This window comes from Alosa sapidissima, chromosome 21 (genome assembly GCF_018492685.1).
Source record: "Alosa sapidissima isolate fAloSap1 chromosome 21, fAloSap1.pri, whole genome shotgun sequence".
NCBI classification, from domain to species: domain Eukaryota; kingdom Metazoa; phylum Chordata; class Actinopteri; order Clupeiformes; family Clupeidae; genus Alosa; species Alosa sapidissima.
The window spans coordinates 8,075,958-8,102,286 of NC_055977.1; the positions used below are offsets into that span (position 1 = coordinate 8,075,958).

The following is a 26,329-nucleotide window of genomic DNA, read 5'->3' on the forward strand; positions in this document are numbered from 1 at the left end:
TTGCAAGCAGTGGCCTGAAAAAGTTGTTCGTTTGATTGACCCAGCTGCTACCGTGGTGGCCTTGAGCAAGGCACTTAACCCCACGTTGCACCAGGGAGTCTGGCTCTCTAATTAATTGACATCTGTCAGTCGCTTTGGAGAAGGTTTAGAGAGATTTATCTATTTGGAAGAAGTATCTTCCAAGTAAAGTTAAAGATAAAAAAATCACTCTTTCGTCAAGACCAGCATACGAGCAGTATGCCATCTTAGAAACAGAGTCTGTGTTGCAAGTTAAAACGGCAGATTCTGCTGCATAAAGAAATAATGATGAATGTACTTGCATAAAACCTGCCTACATCTGTCATTATGAGTCGAAAGTATCCATGATCATAGCCCCTGATTAGTGTAATATGTTTCAGCTGTTTTACATCTACTGCTCGAGTACTGAGTCGGCAACCTTTTAGCTAAATCTCTCTCTCTCTCTTCTCTGTAGATTCTGCATATATTCATTCTTTATTTTTTTATTCTCTCTGTTCATCAGCTCAGAGCCCGGCACTGGACCCCCTCCAGCAGGCCTACACTGGCATGCAGCACTACACTGGTATGCATGCAGTATACTGTAAAGAAAATAAAAACAAATACATTAATATATAACATATACATATAATGTATATAGATGCAATAATTGATATGCACACATACAATCATTTGCTGTGTATAAGACACATGGTGTATAAACTGCATGACGGTGTTTTATGCAAATAAAAACTACACTCGCTCCCGTGTATTAACCACAATGTCTTAAATATTACTTTATCGTGTCACAAAATGCTACTTTTCAAGTGGTTACCGTCTGTGGCATGCATGAAACCACTCAGTTGTGGGTTGATTTCCCACAAACCCAATGATTCAGAATCAGTTTGTGTTTTAATCCAGAAGAATATTGAAGAAGATAAATGCAATCCCATGTAAAGCCCTTCCCCTTGTTTTAACCTCATAGCTGAAAAAATCAGCAAAATCAATGCATAAACCTTGGTAAATAGAGGAGAAATTAGTGTGCATACATACATACATACATACATACATACACACACACACACACACACACACACACACACACACACACACACACACACACTGAGATCTCCACCCTTTAGCTGTACCAGGAGCAGAGCAGGCTCAGCATGACCGTGCATTTCTAATCGAATCTGATGTCCCCCCACCCCCCTCCCCCTGCAGCCACCTACCCCGCTGCATACGGATTGGTCGGACAGCCGTTCCCCCACCAGCCAGCCCTCGTCGCCCAGCAACCGCAGCAGCAGCAGCAATTGCAGCAGCGTGAGGGTAATCATGGTCACTTCCTGTCCAGGCAGACCCCAGTCACGGCAACTTCCTGTCGGAATATGATTTCCGTTTTTTCTCCCCCTTCTTGCCGTCTGTAGTCTGGGGTCTGTCTGTACAGAGTGCTCCCATCCCTTCCTCTCCCCTCCACCCCCACACTGTAATGTCATTTTATGCAAAGGGATGATTCAGCACTGGATCAGGAGTCTGTGTTCTCTCTCTCTCTCTCTCCCTCATTGTTGAATTGATGGCTGCTGTATGGCTTGTATGCGAGAGGTCACTGTCTTGCTTTATTCCTCATTACTTTAAACAGGAGGCAAAGACTGGGAGTGGATTAGACTCCAATGAGATCTCAGATCTCTCTCCCTCTCTTCTGACACTTCATCCTCTCTCCCTCCCTCTCTCTCCTCTCTCTCTTCCTGTTACTCTTTCACCTTCATCATCCTCTCTCTCTCTCTCTTTCCTCTGACTCATCTCATCTCTGTTTTCTGCCCTCCCAACTCGGGGCCAGAGGGCTGTAGTGGTTTACACTCTGCAGAGGTCTCAGATCTCTTTCTACCTCTTTTTTTTTTCTTTCATTCTTTCTTCCTTGCTGTTACTCTTTCACCTTCAACTTCTCTCTGCTCCTCCCCCCCCCCCTCCCTCCTGACTCATCTCATCTCATCTCCACCTCAGGGCCGGAGGGCTGTAGTGGATTAGGCTCTACTGAGATTTCAAATCTCTATTTCTCCTTTATTCTTTATTTACCTAAGACAGTGAGGAAGCCTCTCTTATTTATTTATCTATTTATATTTATTTATTTATTCATTCATTCATGTTCATCTCTTTAATCTCCTGATTCGACTCGATTTGATTCAAGTGCGCTTTAATTGCATGACAAATATTTTTCGCATTGTCAAAGTATAAAGTTAACATAAAGCTTACATACAGAAAAAAATCAATACAATATATGGCAGGCAAACATACGCATATATACATAGATATGCATCCAAGATTAACAAACAAACCGGTGTGCGTGTGCTTGTGTGTGTGTCTCTTCTCCCTCCTCCCCCCACAGGTCCTGAGGGCTGTAACATCTTCATCTATCACCTGCCTCAGGAGTTCACCGACTCCGAGATGCTGCAGATGTTCCTGCCCTTCGGCAATGTCATCTCGGCCAAGGTGTTCGTCGACCGTGCCACCAACCAGAGCAAGTGCTTTGGTGAGTGAGCGCAGCTTCTCTTGGGCCCTCAGTCAGAACAAGAGTAGCGTGGTGGAGAAAGTGAGGAGAGTTTGGGGAGGGAGCGGGAAGGAGGATCTAAGAAAGTGAGTCAGTCAGTCTGACTCACAAGAACGTAGACAGAATGAGGACAGAATCTATTTCAAAGTTCACTTGATATTGACATAAAAAATGATGCATGCATGCATTGGAATGTGAATGAGCACAACAGTTTGGGCAAAAATAAATTAAAGAAGTAAAGTGTCAATTACATTATAGTATTAATGTCTCATAAATAGTATTTCTCCATTTGTATCTTCAAAAAGAAAGTGAGAGTCAGTGAGTGAAAGGCTAAAGGCATACAGTCTTTCAAGGAAGCCAGGTGCCACTGTAATGCACAGCACCACAGACACCCATAATCCACAGGCGCTGTACTAACTTTGCCACCTTCCACCTCTCCTCTCCCCTCCTCTCCTCTCCTCTCCTCTCCCCTCCTCTCCCTCCCCTCTCCTCTCCTCTCCACTCCACTCCTCTGGCTCTCCTGCAGGCTTTGTGAGTTTCGACAACCCAGCCAGCGCCCAGGCCGCCATCCAGTCCATGAATGGCTTCCAGATCGGCATGAAGAGGCTCAAGGTGCAGCTCAAGCGGCCCAAAGACGCCAACCGGCCCTACTGAGTGTGACGGACACAGCGAGAAGGAGGGGAAGAGAGTGAGAGAGGTGAGCGTGACGCGACAGGGTAGCCGTGACGACGACGAGGAAGGGAGGGAGGGTGGTGGGTTGAAGGAGGAGGTTGGCAGAAACATCAAAAGGTGCTGCAGTAGAAATGCACAAGCCAGAAAGGAAGGGGGGGGGTTATTATGTGATATTATGGGATAGCTGCTGGATGTTAGGAGAACCCTGTGCAGGTAGTCTGATGTGACGGGAGGCTTTGAGAGATCTGTCCTGTGGTGTTGGGAGAGGAAGTAAGCCAAGGCTGTTTAAGGCAATAACTCTTCTGCCCTAGGCCGCAGCTTGATGAGGGGCAAATAATATGTGAAATAACCAGAGCAATACTCTGTATTTTCAGCTGCAGTTTCAACCAAATGTTCTTATACGAGTTATAATTTTCCTCTGATATCACAAAAGTGTGGGGTCATCGAAACAATTATTCTCTGGACAAAAATTAATTTTGTTAAAAGCAGTGTATATCCCCCCCTTAACTCAAGATTTTGTTTTTGTCAGATGAGTATGAGTCAAAGCATCCCTGTGCTGTTTTGGCCATGTGTTTTTGGACAGAGAGTTAAGCTCCAGCAAAGCTTTGTGAAGGTCACGTGTGACTCACTGATGCAATTTGTGTCATTCTCAGGGCTGTGGTTGACTCACACTTCAAACACAAAAACAACGCTTTTAAATGTGAGATCTGCTAGTCATTCAGCTTAAATGTTTTTTTTGTAAAAGTACAATGTGAAAATCCTAGAGCAGCGATGAAAAAAATAATAATATCCAGTGACTAGTTTGACCCTGAAACAATAATAATCTGAATCAGAATTTTAATGAAGGAGCAATAAAACTGTGATTTATTAATTTTTTTTACCTTTTTTATTTTGATTGTTTTTGTGTGATTGTGTCCTCAAAACAAACAAACAAACATGCGGCCCCATCACGCCACTCCCCCAGGCGGCCCTGTCCAATCAAACAGGGTGTGGAGACCACGGCGCTATGGCTACGGTTACCTAGCAACTAATAAAGATTCCCCCCTTCTTCCTCTCACAGCGTTGTAAGTTGATTGGCCTGTGTTGGTTGCTGTGGCGATATCTCTTGCCTGTGATGGTTGCCATAGAGGCCAGCGCCTCTGAATCCACCATGCTGAGTGATGCATGGCGGGTTGCTGTGGCGACCATGAACTTGTGTTTGGTGCCTTGTGACTTTCTATTTTTGTTTTATAAATACTGATCAATAACTTAAACTGCTTCCAAGCAAAACAAAAAGTAATTCAGCAATTCCCACAGTTTATGAACAACATAGCCAATATTTCCATTCTAACACTAAACCAACCATTCAAAACGAGTACCATCTCAGATTAAGATCTATATGCTTAAGCTCTGGTTCCGGCTGGACTGTTTTTGATCAGTTCTCTCTGTGTTTGATTGGTCATGACTATATTTCTTGGCTACACTCCCATGTTTAGTTTGGTGCTGTACTAGTTCTGTGAATGTGGGGGTTTTCCATGTGGTTGTATTTGAATCAGAGAGATTGTGATAGTGGGTATGCTGTTTTGTGCAAATGACTGAGTGAAATGAACGTCTGTTTGTGTGTGTGTGTGTGTGTTAGACAGTGTATTTCTATATACTTTTTTGCCCAAATAAGATGTCGTGAGTAAGATCTAGCAAGTGAAAGGTGACCTATTTATGTGCGTCTGTGCGTGTGTGGGTGTGTATTTCTGTGTGTGTGAATGTTTTGCTTGAGTGAGATTTGTCCTGGCTGCGTGTGCATCTGTTTGTGTGATAGCGTGACTCATCCTCTTATATCTCAAAACTCACACGAGGTTTGAGGTGACAGTGTGTGGTTGTCATGGTGACAAGTGACATGTTATGCCCACCAGAGAACAGCATTCCTCTGTAGGAATTCTGGGATTTGTAGGAAATGGAACCAAAAAGGAAAAATAAATACCTAAATTAATGTTACATTTTGAATTGACATTCTGAAAAAGCCATTTTATTTTCAAATTATAATTCATTTGCTAATGCAAACTATAACCCAGAATTCCTATGGTGCATGTTGGAGATTTGTTTGCCTGCCAAAAAAATGCTCCTGGCTTTAAACAAAACAAGTTGTCTGCATACACCCATAAACACGCATTCATTCATTCACGCACGCACTCACTCACTCACTTTAACACTACGGCTCACTGTAAATAGAAGCATTACGACCCTCTCTGACACATCTGCATCAGCACTTTGGTCTCTTGGCCACCTTGAGAATCTCTCCACTGACCCATGACTGACATAAAAAAAAAAAAAAAAACATATTTCCAACATTTAAAAAAGAGACACATTTCTTGCATCACTGGAATCACACAGCGACCCCTTGCACCTTTATCTGTGTTGTGTACAGAGGCCAAGAGTGAATGGTGCACTGAAACAGACACTGTTGTCACCGGACTGGGAGACAGCAGAGAGACAGATCATAACAGAGATAACAGGCATTGTATCTGTTTCTGTGTGTTATGGTTTTGTTAAGTGTAGCAGGTGGCTCTGTCTGAGAGCACACAATTAGCTCTGCGCACCTGGCCAAAACAAGTGTGGGGGGTCATTGTGTGAGCTCCATGGTGGCACAAATAAAAGGATGTCTAACTAATTGTGCTTTCAATTCCCTTTTTTTTTCCTTTCCTATTTACTTTTCCACTCTCTTCCTCTCCCTCACACTCTTTCAATCTTTTTCTGTTTCTCTCTTTTCCTTGTTCTTGCTCTTTCTTTTACTCTCTCTCTCTCCCTCTCTCTCTCTCTCTCTCTCTCTCTCTCTCTCTCTCTCTCTCAGGAGGAACAGGACCAAATGTGTGAAGTGTGGAGGTCTGTGTCTCCTTTGCCGTTTTAAAAACATGGGACCAACTGCTCAGCAAACCAAACCCCATCTAGCTTCATGCATAGGACTAGAAAAAACTCAAAACCGTTCAGAATCCATGCAGCTGAAGAACACAGGACCAACTCACTACCCTTAAAGCGTAATGTCAAAAAATAAACATTTAAAAAAAAATGAAAACAAATACAGTACAACAGCACAGCACACAGCCTAACCCACAGCTCTGCCTAAGACGGGCCTGCCAACCCGACTCATATCCTGTGAGCAGGCACCCCTCAAGCATAGAGAGAGAGAGAGAGACCCAAATGTACACAGGAATAGAGATGCACTGCTCTGCTCAAACCCACAGATGGCGCTGTGGCGATCATAACTGCATTTTATTAATGCCATTATTATACCACTGCCAGAGTCCGTTATACATGTATATAGATATGGAGGGGTATCATATGAGGGAGGGGGTGGGTGGGTGGGGGTATCAGTCACGTATGATATAGGGTGGGGGGAGGGGGGGGGGGGGGGGGGGGTTGGGGGGGTCTGGCGAGTATGGTGCTCCAGAGGCTTTGGGTTTTACTTCCTGTTTTACCTTAACAACTACTGCAAAGCAGTGTGGGTAACCAGGTGGGCGATATCACCGTAGATACCACCCATCCTGGCGGCCTGAAGGGTTGATTTTGGACGGGTGTGTTAGACACATGCACAGACTGGGGCAAAATCGGAGAGGGGTGATCAGGTGTCTGAATATTGTCAGCGGTAGAGTTAGTTTTTCAATTGGTGGAAGTTGTTGAGAACAGTGATTGGGATGGGGAAACCTATCAGAAAATATCTAACTGTATATATATCATGTTTTAAAAATCAAATCAAAAAAAGCATTTGGGCAAATTTTTGGGATATATCATTATAATTATGATTTTATTATTATTATTATTATTGCTCTATTTAATATTTATCATTTATGTGGTAGATGTTTTCTTTTTTAATTTACTTTTAATTAATTTATTTTTCCTAAAATATCTCTGAGATTTAAAAGATGAAAAATCAATCATTTTTTTTAGAATATAATCTTTATTTCTAGTTATGACACATTAAGCCTAATGGTTCTTTATTTATTTAATTGTTGTTTTACATGTTAATTAAAAAAAAAAGCTAAATAAAAATATGAAAATCATTATGTCTTCTGATTTGCTTCGACTCATGAGTTTGTTTGTTTGTGTTTGTGTGTGTCTGTTTGATGATAACAGGTTGCTTGGTGCAACCTCCTGACTATTTAACAGAATCAGATCCTTGGAGTGCAGACAGACCCTCGGGCCTGCCAACCTGCCTTGAACGCCACGTAGAATAATAATGTGACCGACCCAAGGGACAGTTTTGGCTGTTGGGGACATATTTTGCAGCATGTACACCTTTTGACTGATTATATCAGATCTTCAAATCTATCTATCTATCATTTGAAGATAGATAGATAGATAGATAGATAGATAGATACTTTATTGATCCCTGACCTTTAATTTCCCCTTGGGGATCAATAAAGTATATATCTATCTATATCTATCTATCTAATCTATCTATCTTCAAATGTTTACATACTTCGGGATGGCATTACTGTATGCCCTCACTACCCTTATAGATACAATTTTACACAACCCACTTGCACTATGCAGTGTCAGGCCTTGTTATTACCTGTATGGGAGATAACCTCCCTTCCAGGCTTCATCTTGGAAGGGGTGTTTCGGGAAGCTTGAGAATAAAACTATTGCATGAGTCCTATACACCTATATCTTGCACCATGGCTGACGGAAGGGTCACTCTGACAGCATACTTGATTGATTATTAATCAAATCGGCTGGATTTGGAAATGAGAAGACTGGTGAACAATTAAATCATAGGTTTTATGACCTCATTCCCACAAAAGGTGGTATTTAGGTCACCTCAGTCTTTGTGCTGCGATTATCTCAAAGTAGGTTGCTTAAAATTACCTTTAGTAGTGAGGACATGACTATTCCATCCCAAAATATTTGAATATTCCCAGTTAGAGAGCGAATGGGCACTTAATGGCTGCCATTACACCATCCAGACTGGCACCACTACACACGGTTACACTGGTAATGTTAGATGTGTTCCCTTATGAAATACTGCATGTCCCACCTTGCATATTTAGACGTGGCGTTATATAACAGCCTACTGGTAATTCACGATGAACCAATCTGTTATTGTCTGAATGAAGCTGGCAAGGACACCACTGGGGAGGTGAGTGGTAGGCTACCCTGGCACAACAATGTTGTTCCTTCGATGCTCTCTTAGCCAGACACGATAACCTTTAGTATACTGATCTTATTGTCAAAAAAAGTGTGGCTTCACTTGCTGTATTGAAGTGACAATGCAAAATACCTCACCACCAATGGAGCACAGCCTACACTTTCTTCTCTTGTGTTTTAGAAAAATATTGCACAGTTCAGTGCCCTTGTTTACTGTACTGGCAACAGTGTGTTCTTGAACACACACTCTTCCTAAGAGAGGAAGCTGTGCATGGACAGCAGGCAAATTGCTTAGCCACAAAATACTCCCAACACTGAGACGTCACTTTGCAAGGTAACGATCCATTTCCCTGTAGACCCTTTCAACAATAAAAACAAAAACAATGCTTGAACGTTCTATTTGGGCCCCAATCTACTTCCTCTGCATTAAGATAACATATGGAATGTTAAAAAGGAAGTCTTGTGGGGCCAAACTATGATGCTGATAATGGAACTCTCTTGAAAGGGTCCGTAGGCTATCAACCTTTATGACGCTTTATGTTGTTCTGTGTAGGTTACTAGGTTGTTAGGGGGAACTAAGAGCATGTGGCGACATCTGGAGGTAGGAGAGTCAAATAACAATTTTTGAAATGTTTGGACTCAGTTGTCCGCCTACACCACATGCTGTGTGTAAAATAGAATCATACATTAGGCTCAGCCTAGTTTACAGAAATAGAAACGTTGTATATTAAACGTCTGAATAGGCCTACTGAATGTGTTCTTAGTCTTCCCATGGGTGCTTCAATAAGATGGTGAGCCAAGCGCATAGGCCTAACCTAAGTCAAATCGGTGAGATTTGGAAATGAGAAGACAAATCAACCATTATCCTAGGTTATGTGACAGCCTTCCCATAGGCTAAAATGTGGTATATAGGTCACCTCTGTCTATGTGCTGCCATTGTCTGAAACAGACCTTTGTCTCGTAGCCTATTCTCAGTTGGCTTCTGCTCTGCCAACATCAAAGGAGCATATAACAATTGATCACATCGCCCGAGGTATGAGTGGGTCAAACGCCTGGGCTGTGGTTGTGGTCTGGAGGTGAGCGAGTAGCCTATCCTTAAAATAAATAAAAGCCTTAAATAATTCCTGTTGCAAATTGTTCAGTGATCAAGGCTGTCCTTTCACGAACAGCTTATTGACCCAAAATGGTGACCTGCCAAAAATAAGGCCAAAACAGCCTGCATAGTCATTCCACCAGTTCCTCAGAATTATTGAAATAAGAGGGAGAATGTCGTAGGTTCGGCTACTTTATCGTATTCCACAGCCTATGCTACAGCTGACTACAAACAGCTCGTTCCCAGACTTAACCCAGCCTACCCCTCCAAATTTCTGATGCGTCCGAACACGTCCGCTGAGCGCTGAGCAGCCCTTCCTCCAGCATGCAGTAAAACGTCACTTTAAATAGTCAGCGCCCCGCCCCCACCCTCTCCGCCGCTCCCGGCCCTCTCACCGTCCGCCCGACACTCCAGCCGCACCGACCGACGCCTATGTGCCACAGACATCTCCGGGAGTATCAGAGAATGAGACTGCTGCAAAGAAACTCAAAAGAAAAAAATAATCGAGAAGAAGATACATTTCAAATAGACTAGGACTATTTGCTTTCCTCTTGAATTTGATGAACAGGCGCATTAAAAAGTAAAAGAGGCTCCAAAAAGGCTGAAGAGTGAGGGTGGAAGTTGAGCTACAAACCTAGCATATTGCTACCTCTGTCCGTAACACTTTTGGATTTTGTGGGATAAGGATGCCAACAACTCACAACATTGAAGAACCCGGCCTTCAGTTTACCGCGCTTGGTGTTTAGCGGACACACTTTAACGGTGATTGAACTCAGACATCCTGCAGATAGCTTCAGTCAACGCCAACCTTTTGTGTCTATAGGCTACCTGCCCGCCTGGCTGATCTGACGGAAGAAGGTAAACCGTTACACGAGATTGCTTGATAATATGATTTTATGTTATGTATTAAGTGTTAAAGGAAAGGGGTAATGGAAAGTATGATTCACTTGTGTAATCGCAAGACAGACACATGCAACCTACCGTGTAGCTCATTTAACAACTGCGCTAATCACAAACCACGGATATGAAGGAATGAACTCACTATTCGTGGCCTGTAGGCTAGTGTCCGATCACTGATCACGGTGACTAACGTCAGCAGTTACAGTGTTTCTATGTTTGAGAAGAATGTTATTACAATGTATCATTGAAGTGTTAATTCTGATCTAAATTCATGTAGTAGCCATTAATCAGCCGCCAGGATTCACATTTCCTGGGTCGTTTGTTTCACTTTATGCTGAAGAGTTTTCCATGTGGTTGTGTCAGGGCACTGCACACTGAGATCTCTGGTAATTGGGCTAAATGATCCAGTAGTTTTGAGTTTATTAGACATAGCCTACTTATTATGAGTCTGTCATTGCTGGCCTCTCCACATGCAGCGGATATAAGAATAGGCTCCCCACGTAGACTATATTGGAGGTGTCTGATACCTTAAGTCATTCATAGTTTGCCTTCATGTTCGCTCTAATTAACGTTATTTGGAGAAACTGGGTGAGCATAATCACAGAGTGTAAGCAGTAGCCCAGGCATTACTACCGCTATGCAGCCATAATCGAGATAAGATAGACGGAGATTACAAAGGCACACAAGGGCGATTAAAGCACTGTTTAGACACGTCTTGTCGTGTTGTGACTGCGTTCGGGTCAGTTGGCCATGAACAATTTAAAAGCCTATAGGCAAAGTGCATTTGGCCTACTAGCATAGTCTTTGTGACTGACGAGTAAAACTAAACAGAACTGATAGCCTATGAAGTGTTCACTTTACCGGAAATAGTTACATCATTGAGTTGTTACCTAGTTTAGCAACATAGCCTACTCATTCATCTGTCTGCTGTCTGTCTGCCCACGAGTTATGGTCCTTTAAGGTCAACTCCTAGGCCATATTATGACCACGTCACTGTACTGTACTGGTTGCCCGTGTCATGTGATTCATTAGCTAAAAAAATAAAATCTGACAGCAGTCCATTCCAGATTTCCATTTCACTCAGTTTGTGCATTATTACAGTGAGACCTGTTTCCCCTATGCAGTACCCAGCAGTCCAATTTAGTCTGGGGCGGTTGTTAGACCTACTGTTTTGGATAAAGCACCTTTGGATTATACTTCCAAAGTAGCTCCTGAAAAACATTTGGTATTTTGTGATGTCTGGTGGCTGGAACTGATGTCTGTGGCTTGTTACTGTGCCCCTGGGTCTAATTAGGCCCTTACATGCACTAGTGAGGCAAGTAGCCTAGATGCTAATGGAATGGTAACTCATGCCTTAGGTCTGTATTCACTATCTCATTTAGCCCACTGTGTGATACTGACCTTACTGGGTTAAGAAATCAACCGCTATTTTTTGCATTCATTTGTTTTAAATTCCATGTAAGTGGAACGTGCTTGCTACAAGCTATTGAATTGGGTGCCATGTTTTCTGTGGCAAGATCAACAGTATTCAAGTAAGTGAATTCACATAGGCATGGCTCGTTCTTATAGCAACTCTCACTGTACTCCGGCTTTGGAGGCCTGCTTGTAAGGCTCAGAAGGGAGAAAATGTAATAAAGAGTGTCAAGAGAAGCACCTCTTTAAAGTGGGAAAAAAATGGAGTACCACTTCACCCCTGGGTGAACTAAGCCACCTGCTTGGACACTTGGACACACTGAAACTCCATATTCTGCTGCTGCTAAGTCTCTATCTGGTTATGCCTCCTCTCCCCCCCCCCCCCCCCCCTTACATGAGTGTTTAGCCTCAGTGTGGTTCCTGATTGTCTTTTGTGGGGTGGGGTGGTTCCGGTGGAGTTAGGCCAAATGGGTTGTTGTAGGCTACATGCGTAATGCCCCTCTGGTGGTGAAATCACGAGAGAGTGGTCTTTTACAAGAAGCCACAGGCCCTCAACTCATTGAAAGCCCTTTTAAAAATCAATACACTAAGTCCTTGGTCCATCCCAAGAAGGGTAAATTGAAGGCACAACTCTGCCGTGGGTGCAGGTGTCCCCTTTCCCCTCGATACTTGTAAGGTTCCTGGAACGATTGACCCCTCAGCCATTCCTGGCAATGAATTAAGGGACAGGAACCGGGAGCAAATCATTACACGCTGGACACTGGTTTACACCCTTGAAGTCAGTCAGCTTGACTGAGTTGGTCACCTAATCATTACCTGAAGAGCACGTTGTGGCTCTTCTCTGGCTTCAGCGCCACTTGCTGTAAAATGGTATCAAGTTATAAGTGATTTTTCTTATATGACATGGTTTAAGTTTTTTTTTTCTTTTTTGTCATACCTTGACCTTGACATTTTCGACTGCTGACTCTGCACTCGTCTTCAGAAGAGTCACGTGATGTTGCTGTGACGTCTACTGTGTGTGTGATTACATATTTAGTTTGTGTCATTCACACACACAGTAGACATCACAACAACATCAATAGAATACTTTGACTTGTGAGATGGTCATTGGTAGTTATAGCAGTGGTCCCTTGAGGAATTTTCGATACCTAATCAGCCTGTAACCTTGCAATACCTCATCATGCTCTTGAGTCATTTAGGCAGAAGCAGGAGATTGCTGCTGGAATAGGTCATCTGTCAAGTGCCAACCCGTCAAATTTGGTCAACTTCAGTTGACCAGTAGACCAGCAGTGCCCACGGACCAGGTTTCCCATCTGACTGGTCCTGCTGGATGCTGTATTTATTGTTAGACGAGTTATATAGATTTGTCTTTTTTTGCCATTTTTAACATACATTTATATTTATATAAATTTGGCTACTGTTTTCAAGATACACTAAGCTGTCTCAGAAGAACAACAAAGAAAAAAATGTTGTTTGCAGTGTTAATAAACAGTCCACGTACAGGTACTGTTCAACTCATTTTGAACTTTATATAGTTGAACAAATAGATGTGGTCACAATGTGGTATTGCAACAGTCTTTTTGCACTATTTGCACAGAGCACTTTTTTCCACACTAGTTTTCCATGTTAGGTGATCTACAATCAATTCTACTCATTTTACTTTAAGCCTGCTTCTCAAAGTCATTGAAAGAATGAATTCAACAAAGTACAGCTTTATTCTGGCAAAGCAAGAGAAGGAAATTGAAAGCTATAGATGTGATTTTGCTTATTTGCAATTAGCGGAATGTTGCGGAAGCTGTGATGTCTTCCTGCAATCCTGATGTCGAATTGTTCAGCTCCAACTCAATGTGGATAACGCAGTGTACGTTACAGCCGGACATCAGCGTATCAAAGGCCCTCTGTTCCTCTAACCCCCTCGCTCTTTGTCTCTCTCTCGCTCTCCCTCTCCCTCTCTCTCTCTCCCTCTCTCTCTCTCTCTCTCTCTCTCTCTGTCTCCCACTGTTGTCTTCTTGAACAGGATGTTGTCGGGCCTGAGAGCCTGGTTGTGGCAGGACTGGATTTGGTTCCCACCGGGTTTGGGATGGGCAGATCTTGAGAGCCGGGATGGTAAGGTGTTTGGCCAGAGTGGGGATCTCTGGGTGACCCTGCCAATTGCACTTTGCTTCCTCATCATCCGCCAAGTCTTCGAGTGGTCAGTATAGACACGTAAACATAGACACACACACACACACTCCCACAAACCCACAAGCAAATTAATGTATACTCCTTCCTTGTCTCTCTTTGTTTCTCACTGATACACACACACACCCAGCAAGCAAATGAATACACACTCCCTCTGTTTCTTTCTCTCTCTCTCTCTCTCTCTCTCTCTCTCTCTCTCTCTCCTGCTCGCTCGCTCTCTCTCTCTCTCTCTCTCTCTCTCTCTCTCTCTATTGTGCTCTCTCTCACACACACACACCCACCGATGAATACACACACTCTCTCTCTGTCCCACATGCATATACACTGCTCAAAAAAATTAAAGGGACACTTACAGTTTTCCACAATTGTTAAAACACATTTTTTGAAACCTTCCACCCATTCTCAAACAATGTCTGACAGTTCTTGCAAAATAAAACACTCGCCTCAAAAGTTTTACTTGTGCTCAGAACCAAACAGTGTCAGAGTACCGATCCAGTGTATGATTGAAGTGTTCTCTGAATTTTTTTGAGCAGTATATTTATTTGCACACCTCCCCAGTGTCGGTGTCTGAGTGACCTAATTGATTAAAGTATGTGGCAGGATTCCTGCTGTTCTTTGGTCCCCGCGACTGTGTTCACATGGGTTGCATTGTTCTCCCCTCCCTTTTGTTTCTCCTCATCCCATTGTCGGCCACACACACACACACAAACGCACGCACACAGTGCTTCATTGTTCCGTTAAAATCGTAAATCAATACCATTGACCGTTATTAATCTCAAACATTGCACATGTCTTTAGTAAGTATTGGTGTTTGTGTTCATAGTGAGTTTGGAGGTTTGTGATTGGTTAGGTATTTTGTCTGAAGCGTCTTGCTGTATTTTGATTGGTGATTGTTGTGTCTTTGTTGCTCCTACAGGAAAGTAGCCACTCCTCTGGCCTTGCTGCTGGGGGTCAGAGAGGAAGTACGCGTCCACGCCTCCCACAATCCCTTGCTGGAGTCCTATTTCAGATCCACAACCAAACACCCCAATCAGGTAACCGGCACACACACAAACACAGAGGTATACACACACACACACACACACACACAAAATCCACAATATACACACATTCACAGGTGTCTACAGTTTCTCTACAGATGCTGTGTCTTATGACACAGTACACACTGCACTGCTGTGGATATGTTTGGACAATCTACCAATAGTCTAGCAAATACACACAGCACATCGTCTCTGACTGACTTTCTCTCCTTTTACCCCATCTTGTCTTGGATCTGCCCCTTTCTACCCCTTCTGCCCCTGTCCCCTCTCCTCTCTGTCCCCAGAGTGCGGTGGAATGCTTAAGCAAGCAGGCCGGGTGCTCGGAACGTCAGGTGCACAGATGGTTCCGCAGGCGACGGAACCAAGAGCGGCCCAACAAGCTGAAGAAGTTCCGGGAGGCCAGGTACCCAAGCGCAGCAGAGCTCAGTGGCTTAATGTGTAGTTACCACAGATTAAGATTATGTAGTTGTAGACTGCATTAGGGCACAATCAGACAGGATGCTGTTTTTGCAGTGAGAGGAGTCTTTTTTTTTTCCTGTTTTGTATTGTGGCAGTAAGGGTTTTGCACACATTTATGCTGTGCCTCGCGCTTTTTGCAGAGGCACCTACAATTAAAAATAGAACTTCAAGAGGAAAAGCGCCTGACGAGATTCATGTTTTTATTAAAGCATAATGCACCTCACGTTCTACAAGTAGCAAACCACCACCTGCCTTATCCTACTCTTAGACAGCAGTAGCCAATAATGAGTGAAGTCATTTATGCTCATATAAAATTGAGCAAAATAGTACTAACCACGTTCACTCACTTAGGGTACGTTCAGACTAAGCGTCTTTTTCTGACAAAAGAAGTTATGCAGACCGCTTTTTCAGTTTGAAAAAAACATCTGCCAGCGTTCTTGTTCCAAAAAGCAGCCGGAAGCGTTTTTTTTTTTGCGATAGGCAAAGTAATTAACGTTATGTGTGGATAAAAAATATCGCAGAAGAAAAAATTGGAGTTGGCTATTGCTTTTGGTATGTTATGGTAAAGTTGTGAAGTCATGTCAAACAATTCCCTATGCTCAGACACTAAAACGAGCCTCTCGACCGGTGTTCTGTCACCTTCTCCATTTTCTACTTGGTTGTCATGGGAAACCACAGGTCTCGGTTATCTGCTTGTGATTGGTCATCTGTAAAAAAGACAGCATGACGTATGGCGTTTTTACGCTAGACGTTGAACATTTCTCAACTTCTGAGCTGCAGAAAAAGACTGTTGCAGTTGCGTTTTAAAAGAAGCCGACGGCTTTTTTGAAAACACAGTCTACTCCATAGGGTTATAATGTAAAACGGACGCCGACAGCTGAGAAAAAGACGCTTAGTCTGAACGTACCCTCAGGCTGCCTTTTATGACCTCTCATGATGTTTATCCTTGGTTTTGGTATATCGGGTGGTAAAGTTCTTGTGAGTGATGCCACACCCTGGGGGTTGTTGTCCTTGTGATGTGGACGTTGCTGTAAAGGGAGTGTTTTGTGAAATGCTGTTAATGTTGATTGTGAAGTCCTTGGTTGCCCAAGTATCGAATGCAGTACTGAGATCGTATGCATGGCATGGATCATTTTAATGTAGATTTTATTTGTGTGTGTGTGTGTGTGTGTGTTTTGTACCTGGCCATGGAGATGCTTACCCTGAGGTCTGTCTGTATGGTGTTTCTTTTGCAGCTGGAGATTCACATTTTACCTTCTTGCTTTCTTTGCTGGCCTGGCTGCCGTAATCGACGTGAGTATGTCCTCATCGCATGCCCCCCAACCCCCCTCGCCGGCCTGTTATCACCCTGTAATCAGACCCGTATGTGCAAGCCCTTACCAGATCCGTGGGTAGCTGCAGTGTAAAAAATCCCCTGCTGCAGATTCCGCTCATCTATTGTGTTTTGGTCTGCAGATGTGATGTATTCAGAGGTGGTCTGAATTTGATGCAGTGTCATCAATTGAACTCTGTATCTCTCTCTCTCTCTCTCTCTCTCTGGTTGTTTTTCTTCTATCCTCTCTACCCACACACAGAAACCCTGGTTTTATGAGAAGGAGGAGATGTGGAAAGATTTCCCCAAAATGGTAAGATGAGCAGACAGAGCAGTGTTTTCCTGTGCCACACGGTTCCACACAGAATGACTATGAAACTACGGACCCTTTCAAGAGAGTTCCATTATCAGCATCATAGTTGGCCCCACAAGGCTTCCGTTTTAACATTCCATATGTTATCTTAATGCAGAGGAAGTAGATTGGGAACAAAATAGAACGTTCAAGCATTGTTTTTGTTTTTATTGATGAAAGGGTCTATTGTTGGGTGGGACCCAAGAGTAGTTATTTCACTCTTTCAGTGCTGTTTGTGTTTGGAACAACTACATAATTATCTCTCAAATGGAGGTTTTCTATCTTTCCGTATCTCATCAGTAAATCCCCCTTTTTTTGCCCCCCCCCCCCACACACACACACTCTTTCCCATGTACAGCCTCTGTTACCATCCCAATACTGGTACTACATGATAGAGCTCGGCTTCTACATCTCTCTTCTGTTCAGTGTGGCTACAGACGTCAAGCGCAAGGTAAGCTCAGGTTCAAATGAGACATTAGTCAGCATCAGAGACAAATGTCTTCTGTTTGGGAGTAGCGGTAGTATAAACCAATAAAAATATAGAAATGATAAAAGTGACAACATTCAAATAGTCATAACTCTGTTTGCTTATCATATACAGTACTGTTTGCAGTCCAAATGAATGGTAAATAGAGCCATTTTTGGTCACCTGAAGCCTTTCATGTTTATCTTGAGTCTAGGCCCAGGTTAAGAGAACATTTATTATGTCATGTCTGTTATGTGTTACAAACAAAAATAATGTCTTATGACCTTTAGAAAAACAAGTTTGTGTTTTTTTGTTGTTGAAAATGTTGACTAATGCTATGCATGATGGATGTGTTGTACTACCCAAACACTTGGCACGGCAGGAAGTGCAACACGGTTACTTCCTCCACTTTGGTATGGAAAGCTGTATGTGTGCATGTGTGTGTGTGTGTTTACTTCCTCCACTTTGGTATGGAAAGCTGTATGTGTGCATGTGTGTGTGTCCTTACTGATAGTGGTGTTTTAACGAGAGTTAATGTGTCACTAGTTGGCGCTAAAAGAAGCAGTAACTTCAGCTGATAGGTCACGCAGCAGACCCACATACGCACACACACACACACCACACACACCACATCTTTCGCCTTTGTCTTCCACTCCCTCTAACCTACAGCAGATGAGGTTTACCATACAGTGCACATGCCACCTAAGGTGGTCACTTCAGTCAAGCTCGTGCATGAGTAATGACGTCATCCATAGCAACGAAGACTCACTCTTAGTTTAGGAGTTGTCATTTTTCCTTACTAAGAGTAGGTCTGATATTTAAGCAAACACCATGGGATTTCGTGTTTTGACGTTTGTGCTCACCTTTCTTTGGAAAGAAGTTTATTAGCAGTTGTTTCCCCTCATTTTGATGTCTCTCTTTTTCCTGTTTTGGCCTTTGTTTTTAGTAACCTGACTTGGCTTTCTTGGAGAAAGACATTGCACCAGCAGCGAAACAATTAGCGGTCCACTACTAGCGATGCTCAACTAAATAAACAAAAGATAGGCCTAGACTACCTTATGAATCGTGCAGGCGTACTAAACCATTAGCTCTTTAGAAAGAGAGAGTGAGAGTGACCTTACACAGTTTTCACTATGATTTGTATACAAAATCCAGTCAGTCAAACTTTAAATTTCGTCTGACATTCATTTTGACATTTAATTTGGAAGTTAAAATAGTCAGGTAAAATAAATATATGGTGGAAATAAGTATTGAATGTTTTTTTTTTTTTTCAGTAATTAGCCTAAACTTCCAGTGAGTCTATTCGATATTGTCACCACACATTATATTAACACACATATAAAAAATCCAAACATAAGAGTTTTGTGTATTAAAGTGGAATGACACAGGAAAAAAGTATTGAACGTGCCTACTGAAATTTCTTCAATACTTTGTGGAAAAGCCTTTGTTTGTAAAGACAGCTTCAAGACATTTCCTGTATGACAAAACGTATTGGTCGCAGTATCAGGTCTGATTTTGGCCCATTGTTCTAAACAGATTCCAGGGGTCCCTCCTGTGAATCCTGATCTTTAGTTACTTCCAGAACTATTTAATTGAATTGGCTGCCTTCAAGTCTTTCTGGAGCTTTCTCCGAGTGGTCCTTGGCTCTTGGAATTGACTATCCTTCTGACTCCCTGGTCAGAAATATTACGAGGAGATCCTGTGCATGGCTGGTTGATGATGCAGTGATGTTTCTTCCACTTGCAGATAATTGCTCCCATGCTGCTTACTGGAAGATTCTGATTGATATGTTTTGCAACAATAAGGTTGCAAAGGTCTTGGGAGAGCTTTTTGCTTTTATCCATCATGAAATGTTTCTTGTGTGACACCTTGGTAATGAAAAACCTTTTTATAGCCCATCAATATGTAGGCTACTAACCAAGCTTATATTAATTTGCACAGATAGAAAGGATAACCCTTTCCTTGCCTTAGTGCTTTTTCTTAGCGTGTTCAATACTTTTCCCCTGTGTTATTCCACTTCATTACATGACTACTTATGGAGTTGTTTGGATTTTTTATGTGTGGATTACCTGAGTTATTACTAATGCCTGGTGAAAATGTTGTGCCCCCCGTATTCCACTTTTCAAGGGCCCTCTCCTCCATTGGGACCCTATACTTCCCACTTTTCCCCCCAGTACGATGCCCTTTAATCTGCTGAACCTTCTGCTCGTTTCCAAATATAAAAAAAACTCTCTGCAACTCAATATTGGCCTGCCTGCCTCAGCTGCCTGTGAGGGGCTTTTCAGTTGTGCTGGATTACTGTTCACTGCAAAGCGACCCAAGGATGAGTGCAACTAACTTTGAAAATCAACTACTGCTCAAACTTAAAAGAGAACTCCGGTGATTTTTCACATAGATCTCCATTTCTCAACGTCCTTTTTAGGCAAGTACCTCCACTCGGCGGCCATATTGCACTATAATATATAAAACACTTTTTGGGCACTTATCGTGCATCTATTTCAGCAGAAATGCGTGTGCGTAAGGCTTCACGACACCAATCTTGCTCCAGCAGCGAGATCACAACAGATGATTGGCACGATGTCTTCACAGCACACCACATGATTGGCTCAATGTATTTTACAACACACCACATGATTGGCTCAATGTATTCACATGTCGACGTTTTGCCACGGAAGGGTTGTGATATGTGTAGACATATGATGTGTAGACAACTGCCATATTGCCATTACAAACTAACCCCATGCATTACTATGGAGGATTTTTTGAGTGCTGTATCTCCTCATAGAAAGTCTTTGGTAAAACTGGTTGTTCTGGTACCCCCCCCCCCCCCCCCCCAAAAAAAAGAAGTAACTAAGTAACTTTTACTTAAAGTACATTTTAAATGAACTACTTTTTACTTTTACTTGAGTACATTTTCAGATCGGTATTTTAACTTGTACTTGAGTAATATTTCATAATGGTATTGGTACTTTTACTTGAGTACAATATTTTCGTACTTTTTCCACCTCTGCTTTTAGGTCTAAAATGCTTCGTGAATTACTTTTAGTGAAAAAAATTAGGAGTCCTAAAGTTAGGAGTGACACGCCCATTATTTTTAAGAGTTGCTCCTAAATTCACCAGTTAGGAGCTACTTTTAGCCTTAAAACTCTTTGTGAATTCGGCCCCAGAACCGCAACAGACCAGGTCCAGATCTGGCCCCCCACCCCACCGGCACCAGATATGAACCGTGCCAGTTCAGGCCTGTATCAGCTGTTCCCAGGCAGTTATGTAGCGTGTTGCAGACAGCTGCCCCCCCCCCAACCAGCAGCCAGCATGAATAGCGCTCGCTAAGCCTCTTATGGTGCTGTACTGGGATCAGCCCCCATGCGTCCCGTATACATAATTCACTTTCAGCCACCTAATGGTCTAATCTGATCTCAGGTCTGCGGAATGTGTGTGCGAGTTGTGGAGTGTTTAGATTGCTTGGGAAAGGGTGGCAGGACTTCAAGCCCATCAGCAGACTGTTTTTCTCCACAGCAACGTGTTTGTGTTGCACTGGGGGACCCAGGTCTGAGCCAACAGTTGGACTGGATTCAAAGCAACCAGGCAGGCACAGGCATGGCAGCAAGACAGACAGCCCTTCTGTAGCCTGTTAGCATGAGTTCTAGCATTTGTTAGCCTGCATTTGAGCTACATTGATTAATCCTTATTCTGAATGGCTTTTGTTTTAACAGGGGCCGGTAAAGTATTCAAAGTTGCACAAGTTCTGGGATTCTTCTTTTTTTTTTTACTTTTTCTGGGTGGTTTACCTGCCAAGAGGTGTTCTGTTTAGTCTCTCAGCGAGTAAGTCATTGGCGTTAGCTAGATGTGGCTATAGTGTCCCTTTTGTTTGAGGTGAACTTTGCACCTGTGCCGCTCACTGCAGTTTTAATATGCAGCCTTCAGTGGGGGATTTTAATGCATAAGTTCCATCTGCCAAAGCCAGCTGGCTTAGCTAGGGAAGGAGAGGGGGAGCGAGAGAGAGAGGGTGGGAGGGTAGAGAGAGAGAGGAAAGAGAGAGGGAGAACGGTTAAAGAGGCACAGCCTTCCTCAAACAGAGTGCACTCAGTTGCTGACAGGAAACATAGTCATCCCTGTTGCTCCTTGACAGACGTGTGTGTGTGTGTGTGTGTGTGTGTGTCATTGGGAGGGAAGGGAACTTGTGTAAGAGACTTCCCTCCCCTGAGGTGAGCTGTCTGTACGTGTGACGCGTGTATGGACTGGCACTGGTCTCTTGCTTCACCAGTGGAGGCCTCCCACTTTAGCGTTCGGTATATTCCCATTGTATGACACACACAACCATGTACTCATATGGAACTTCTCCAATCAACTGGCCTTGGCCTTTGGCCTTGTTCAGGACACACACACAAACACACACACACACACACAGTGACTTTGTGAATTGGGCGTTTAGATAAATCTTTATTTACACTCATGTGTGACTGACTTGGTATTAGGTAAACAAGAACTTGGAGTGCAAAATAAACAATAAAAGAATGTTAGATTCTTAAAAAGAATAAGGAATAATACTAATCTCTCTCTCTCTATCTCTCTCTCTCTCTCTCTCTCTCTCTCTTTCTCTGTCTCAGGACTTTAAGGAGCAGATCATTCACCATATGGCCACCATCATGCTTCTCAGCTTCTCATGGCTGGTCAACTACATCCGGGCGGGCACCATGATCATGCTGATTCACGATGCCTCTGACTACCTGCTGGAGGTTAGCACCTCTAGCCTTTACCTTTCACATAACCTCCAGGGGTCATTCTAGGAGGTCACGCCCAGCACTACAAATAAAGGTGTTTGACCAATATTGCGGTCAGATCAGAAAATGTGCCACATTCTGGGTGAAATGGCACACCAGGTGTGTCATAGGTGTGTCACAAGGCCCCAGGAAGTTTATTTGTCAGATGTGCTCATGTTTCCAACCACATGTTAAGGAGCTTGCACACTGCTCCAACAAATACCAACAAACTCCAACATTCTAAAGTTGGCAGCTGTTGGTGGTAGTCTTTAGAATGTTCATAAGACCAACTGTCATGTCAAACTCTTAACGACTCCATCCAACAAACGGCAACAAACACAGGCGGCACACACTGACCCAACGGCAGCAAACACAGTGCCGGCACACACTGACCCAACTGTTGGTGTTTGTTGGAGTTTGTTGGCGTTTGTTGAAGCAGTGTCCAAGCTCCTTTAGTCTTGACTACAGGCGTGTTAAAGAAATGATTTATTGATATGTGGTCTCACGTGACGTCACACGTATTCTGTGAGAGATAAGGAGTGCACACACATTAGTAGTAGCCTACACACACCCACACATAAATAGTTATTATGGAACTTGTCTTAGCATGGGGTTGGGAATTCATGAAATAGATTTACGGAATTGGCCACAGACATCTCATAGATGCAACTTATTTTCCGGCTGGCCTAATATCACCACAAATACTAATGGCAGCCCCTTTAACAGTAGAGGAGACAGTAAGATGTGTGTTTAATTCCTTATGGTTTAGAACGGGAGAGCACAGATAAGGCCAGGTAGACTGGGTGTGGAGATTTGTGGAGTATGTTGTAGGTAGGAGATGAGCTTGTGACTGCCCCCTGGAGGTGTGTTTCTGCACCTGCAGTGAATGAATGAATGAATGAATGAATGAATGAATGAATGAATTGATTCTGAATATTGGCATTTCATTCTCATTGTTGATCCTGTGTTTCGTTGACATCTTCAAGTGGACTCACAGCAATTCCTTGTTTATTTCTTAAATGTCTTTAACACTGAATTTGCCTCTGAATTTGCCCTTCTCCTCCTCGGTGTCTGTCTCCGTCTCCATTGTCCTGTCTGTCTTTTCGTCCCTCCTGTCCACAGTCCGCAAAGATGTTCAACTACGCAGGATGGAGGAAGACATGCAACTACATCTTCATCCTGTTTGCGATGGTCTTCTTCATCACCCGACTCATCCTCTTCCCCTTCTGGTGAGGACCTAGCTCATTTAAAAAAAAAAAAAAATTAAAAAAAAGTTATTCTGTGCACATCCCACCTTCTGGCAGGTGCAGGACAAAAAAACGTACTCCAGTGAAAAAAATATATAATGTCCGCAACACTGCTTTAGACTCCCATATTTAATAAGAACTGGCCAGAAGAAGTAGCCTGGAAAATCCAGACCCTGGTAATCTAGAAAGATTAAGGGTCTGGCCACGAACAATGTAATGGCCCAACTCGAGGGGTGGCACCAAGCATGCATTTGAAAATCTCACTGCACGCAATTGGATAACACTAGACCAATATTTACTGTCCTCCAACGTTTCAGCGCTGTCATCATCAGTTTAGCTGGTTCTCCGGGATGCAAGGGGTAAAAGTAATGTGCATCATTGCTCATTGCCAGAGTGTCTCGCAGAGACAATTCCATTGGGTACTGAAGAAGACCCAGCAGGGTTGAAACGTTGCCTTTGTACGTTAAATATGTCTAGAGTCTAAAGCAGTGTTGAGGACCTAGCTCATCCCATCACCTCACCACCTGTTAATCACTGCCACTGCCACAACACTAGTGCAGCCTGGTAGAAGGGGGTCACTTGCGCTTCAGCCTGGTTAATGCTCCCGGAACAGGACGCAGAAGTCAAAAGAGGAGACCGAAGGTCTAACTAGAACCAAGGAGCAGGACCGGAGCACATAACGCTTTAAGTGATTTTTATTAGCCTAGTGCAAACCGACTAACGCTTCGACGCCCATCAAAAGCCGCATGAACGCATGGCCGTCGAAACGTTAGTCGGTTTGCACTAGGCTAATAAAAATCGCTTAAAGCGTTATGTGCTCCGGTCCTGCTCCTTGGTTGTAGTTAGACCTTGGGTCTCCTCTTTTGACTAGTGCAGCGTGGTTATATAGGTTTTGTCTGAGGTTGTAAGACTTGCAGTCTAAAAGGAGTTGCAGGAGTAGGGGGATATTTATATTCTCATCACATCCAGCACTGTGTGGCAGTCATATTATGTACCGCTATGCAGTACATCTAGTTTTCATTTCACACAGCCTCACATGCTTAGAAGAAACCCAAGGCGAAAGCAATACAGCCCATTAATTCTTCCCTAATCAATATTGCATAGCCTTTTTACTATCAATTATGTATGTATTTATTAGCTTAGATACAACATCAAGTTAATGGATAGGGCATTTTTACTGAGTGCACTGTAACTGAATTCTGCTTTGAAGTTTGCAATATTAATATCGTCTTAATAGTTTCTGCAGTGTTAATATATTGTAGTACAGTGTGACTTTATCTAACCCGGCTTCTATGGGCTAGTCACTGAAGCATATCCAACTCAGTTGTTCTGCTCTGAACACCAGGAGACAGCACAATTACCGGTATTCTCAAAGTAAAAAAGGAAGTTCTGGATTTTGTTGGATCAAATGTAGATATGAAAAATGATTTGTTTTATCTATGTAATTCTATTTCTATGTTTGTTGTCATCTCTAAATTATATAGTTTTATTATATCTTACCATCTCTAAATTAGATACTTTTATTATGTCTTTCATGATAACAGCCACAGATGCTGATATGGCATTATACTGAAACTACTGCTGTTACTAACCCAGTGCCTTGTGTTTCTTGGTCACAGGATAATGCACGCCACCATGGTGTACCCCTTGTCCCTGTACCCCACCTTCTTTGGCTACTACTTCTTCAACGGCCTGCTCATGGTATTGCAGGGTCTGCACGTCTTCTGGTTCGGCCTCATCCTGCGTATGGCCATCAAGTTCCTGCCCGGAAACGTGAGTGTCTGGGCCAATTAAAAACACCCTTGTGTCCAAATGCTCACCCCATTGGTGCAGATAAGCTTTGTTTATGGATGCATGTGCAATTAAGGAAGTACTACTAAATATGAGCAGACCTTGTTTAGAATGTTAGAGAGCTAATCAACGGAATCTCTCCCGTTTCATTTTCCTTTCTTCCTCTTTTCTTCCCTCTCTCCTTCCACCTATTCAACTCATCCTCTGTTTTCTTCAATCCATCAGGACATTGTGGAAGACGAGAGGAGTGACAAAGATGAGACGGACGAATCGGAAGACGAGGAAGAGGAGAAGGATGGGAAGACGAAGAACGGACCGGTCCAGAATGGCCACTCGGTACTCAACAACAACCACCGCAAGATGGACTGACCTGAGAGGGTCCGGAGGGAGGAGAGAGAGAGGGGGGGCAGAAGGAAAGAAAGAAGCATCTTTCTTTCCTTCGTTAATTCTGTCTTTTCTGGTTCTCTCCTCCTCCTCCTCATACTGACCAGACCAAGAGACTATAAGGAGGGACGCAGAGAGAAGTAACTCATTCATGCTTATATGGATAGCAATGCTCCACACACACACACACACACACACACACACACACACACACACACACACACACACACTCTCAAACCACATAGAGGCACTCCCTGATACACACACACACACACACACACACACACACTCTCAAACCACATAGAGGCACTCCCTGATACACACACACACACACACACACACACACACACACACACACACACACTCTCAAACCACATAGAGGCACTCCCTGATACACACACACACACACACACACACACACACACACACACACACACACTCAAACAACACAGAGGCACTCCGTGAAGCACACACTCACACGCACACACACACACACACACTCACAGACACAGGTTAATACCCGTACTGTCGTACGTACTTAAACACTATTTTGAAGAACTCCCTAAAATACGCTTGTGACACTAACACTCCTGTCATTCCCT

At 43.2% G+C, this 26,329-nt stretch overlaps 2 protein-coding genes and 1 long non-coding RNA gene across 4 annotated transcripts in view; 2 read left to right on the top strand and 1 right to left on the bottom strand.

Moving 5' to 3' along the window:
* celf3a (cugbp, Elav-like family member 3a) overlaps nucleotides 1-6,261 on the top strand; it is a 34,014-nt gene extending 27,753 nt beyond the window's left edge. Inside the window, 5 exon segments of the mRNA XM_042076634.1 lie at nucleotides 521-580; nucleotides 1,219-1,323; nucleotides 2,378-2,521; nucleotides 3,066-3,236; nucleotides 6,036-6,261. Coding sequence (XP_041932568.1) covers nucleotides 521-580; nucleotides 1,219-1,323; nucleotides 2,378-2,521; nucleotides 3,066-3,193 — 437 coding nt within the window. The 3' untranslated portion in view covers nucleotides 3,194-3,236; nucleotides 6,036-6,261.
* A 2,629-nt stretch (nucleotides 6,262-8,890) lies between these two features.
* Nucleotides 8,891-26,010, top strand: cers2a (ceramide synthase 2a). Of its 2 annotated transcripts, none has more exons than XM_042076636.1 (11): nucleotides 8,891-8,930; nucleotides 13,753-13,926; nucleotides 14,833-14,950; nucleotides 15,241-15,359; nucleotides 16,651-16,708; nucleotides 16,990-17,040; nucleotides 17,438-17,530; nucleotides 22,153-22,281; nucleotides 23,428-23,534; nucleotides 25,172-25,325; nucleotides 25,569-26,010. In XM_042076636.1, exons 2-11 carry the CDS (start codon nucleotides 13,754-13,756, stop codon nucleotides 25,710-25,712), a joined length of 1,146 nt encoding a protein of 381 aa, XP_041932570.1. In that variant the 5' UTR covers nucleotides 8,891-8,930; nucleotide 13,753; the 3' UTR covers nucleotides 25,713-26,010. The 2 variants fall into 2 exon arrangements, with proteins under 2 accessions (XP_041932570.1, XP_041932569.1); XM_042076635.1 differs by lacking the exon at nucleotides 8,891-8,930 and adding an exon at nucleotides 9,798-10,280 and having other exon boundaries at nucleotides 25,569-26,009.
* The window catches only part of LOC121695630, a 30,158-nt gene continuing 19,663 nt past the window's right edge, over nucleotides 15,835-26,329 (bottom strand). Inside the window, exons 3-4 of the long non-coding RNA XR_006026124.1 lie at nucleotides 17,729-17,735; nucleotides 15,835-16,333 (exon numbers count right to left, since the gene is read on the bottom strand). This is a non-coding gene — a long non-coding RNA (uncharacterized LOC121695630). The remainder of the gene's footprint in view (nucleotides 16,334-17,728; nucleotides 17,736-26,329) is intronic.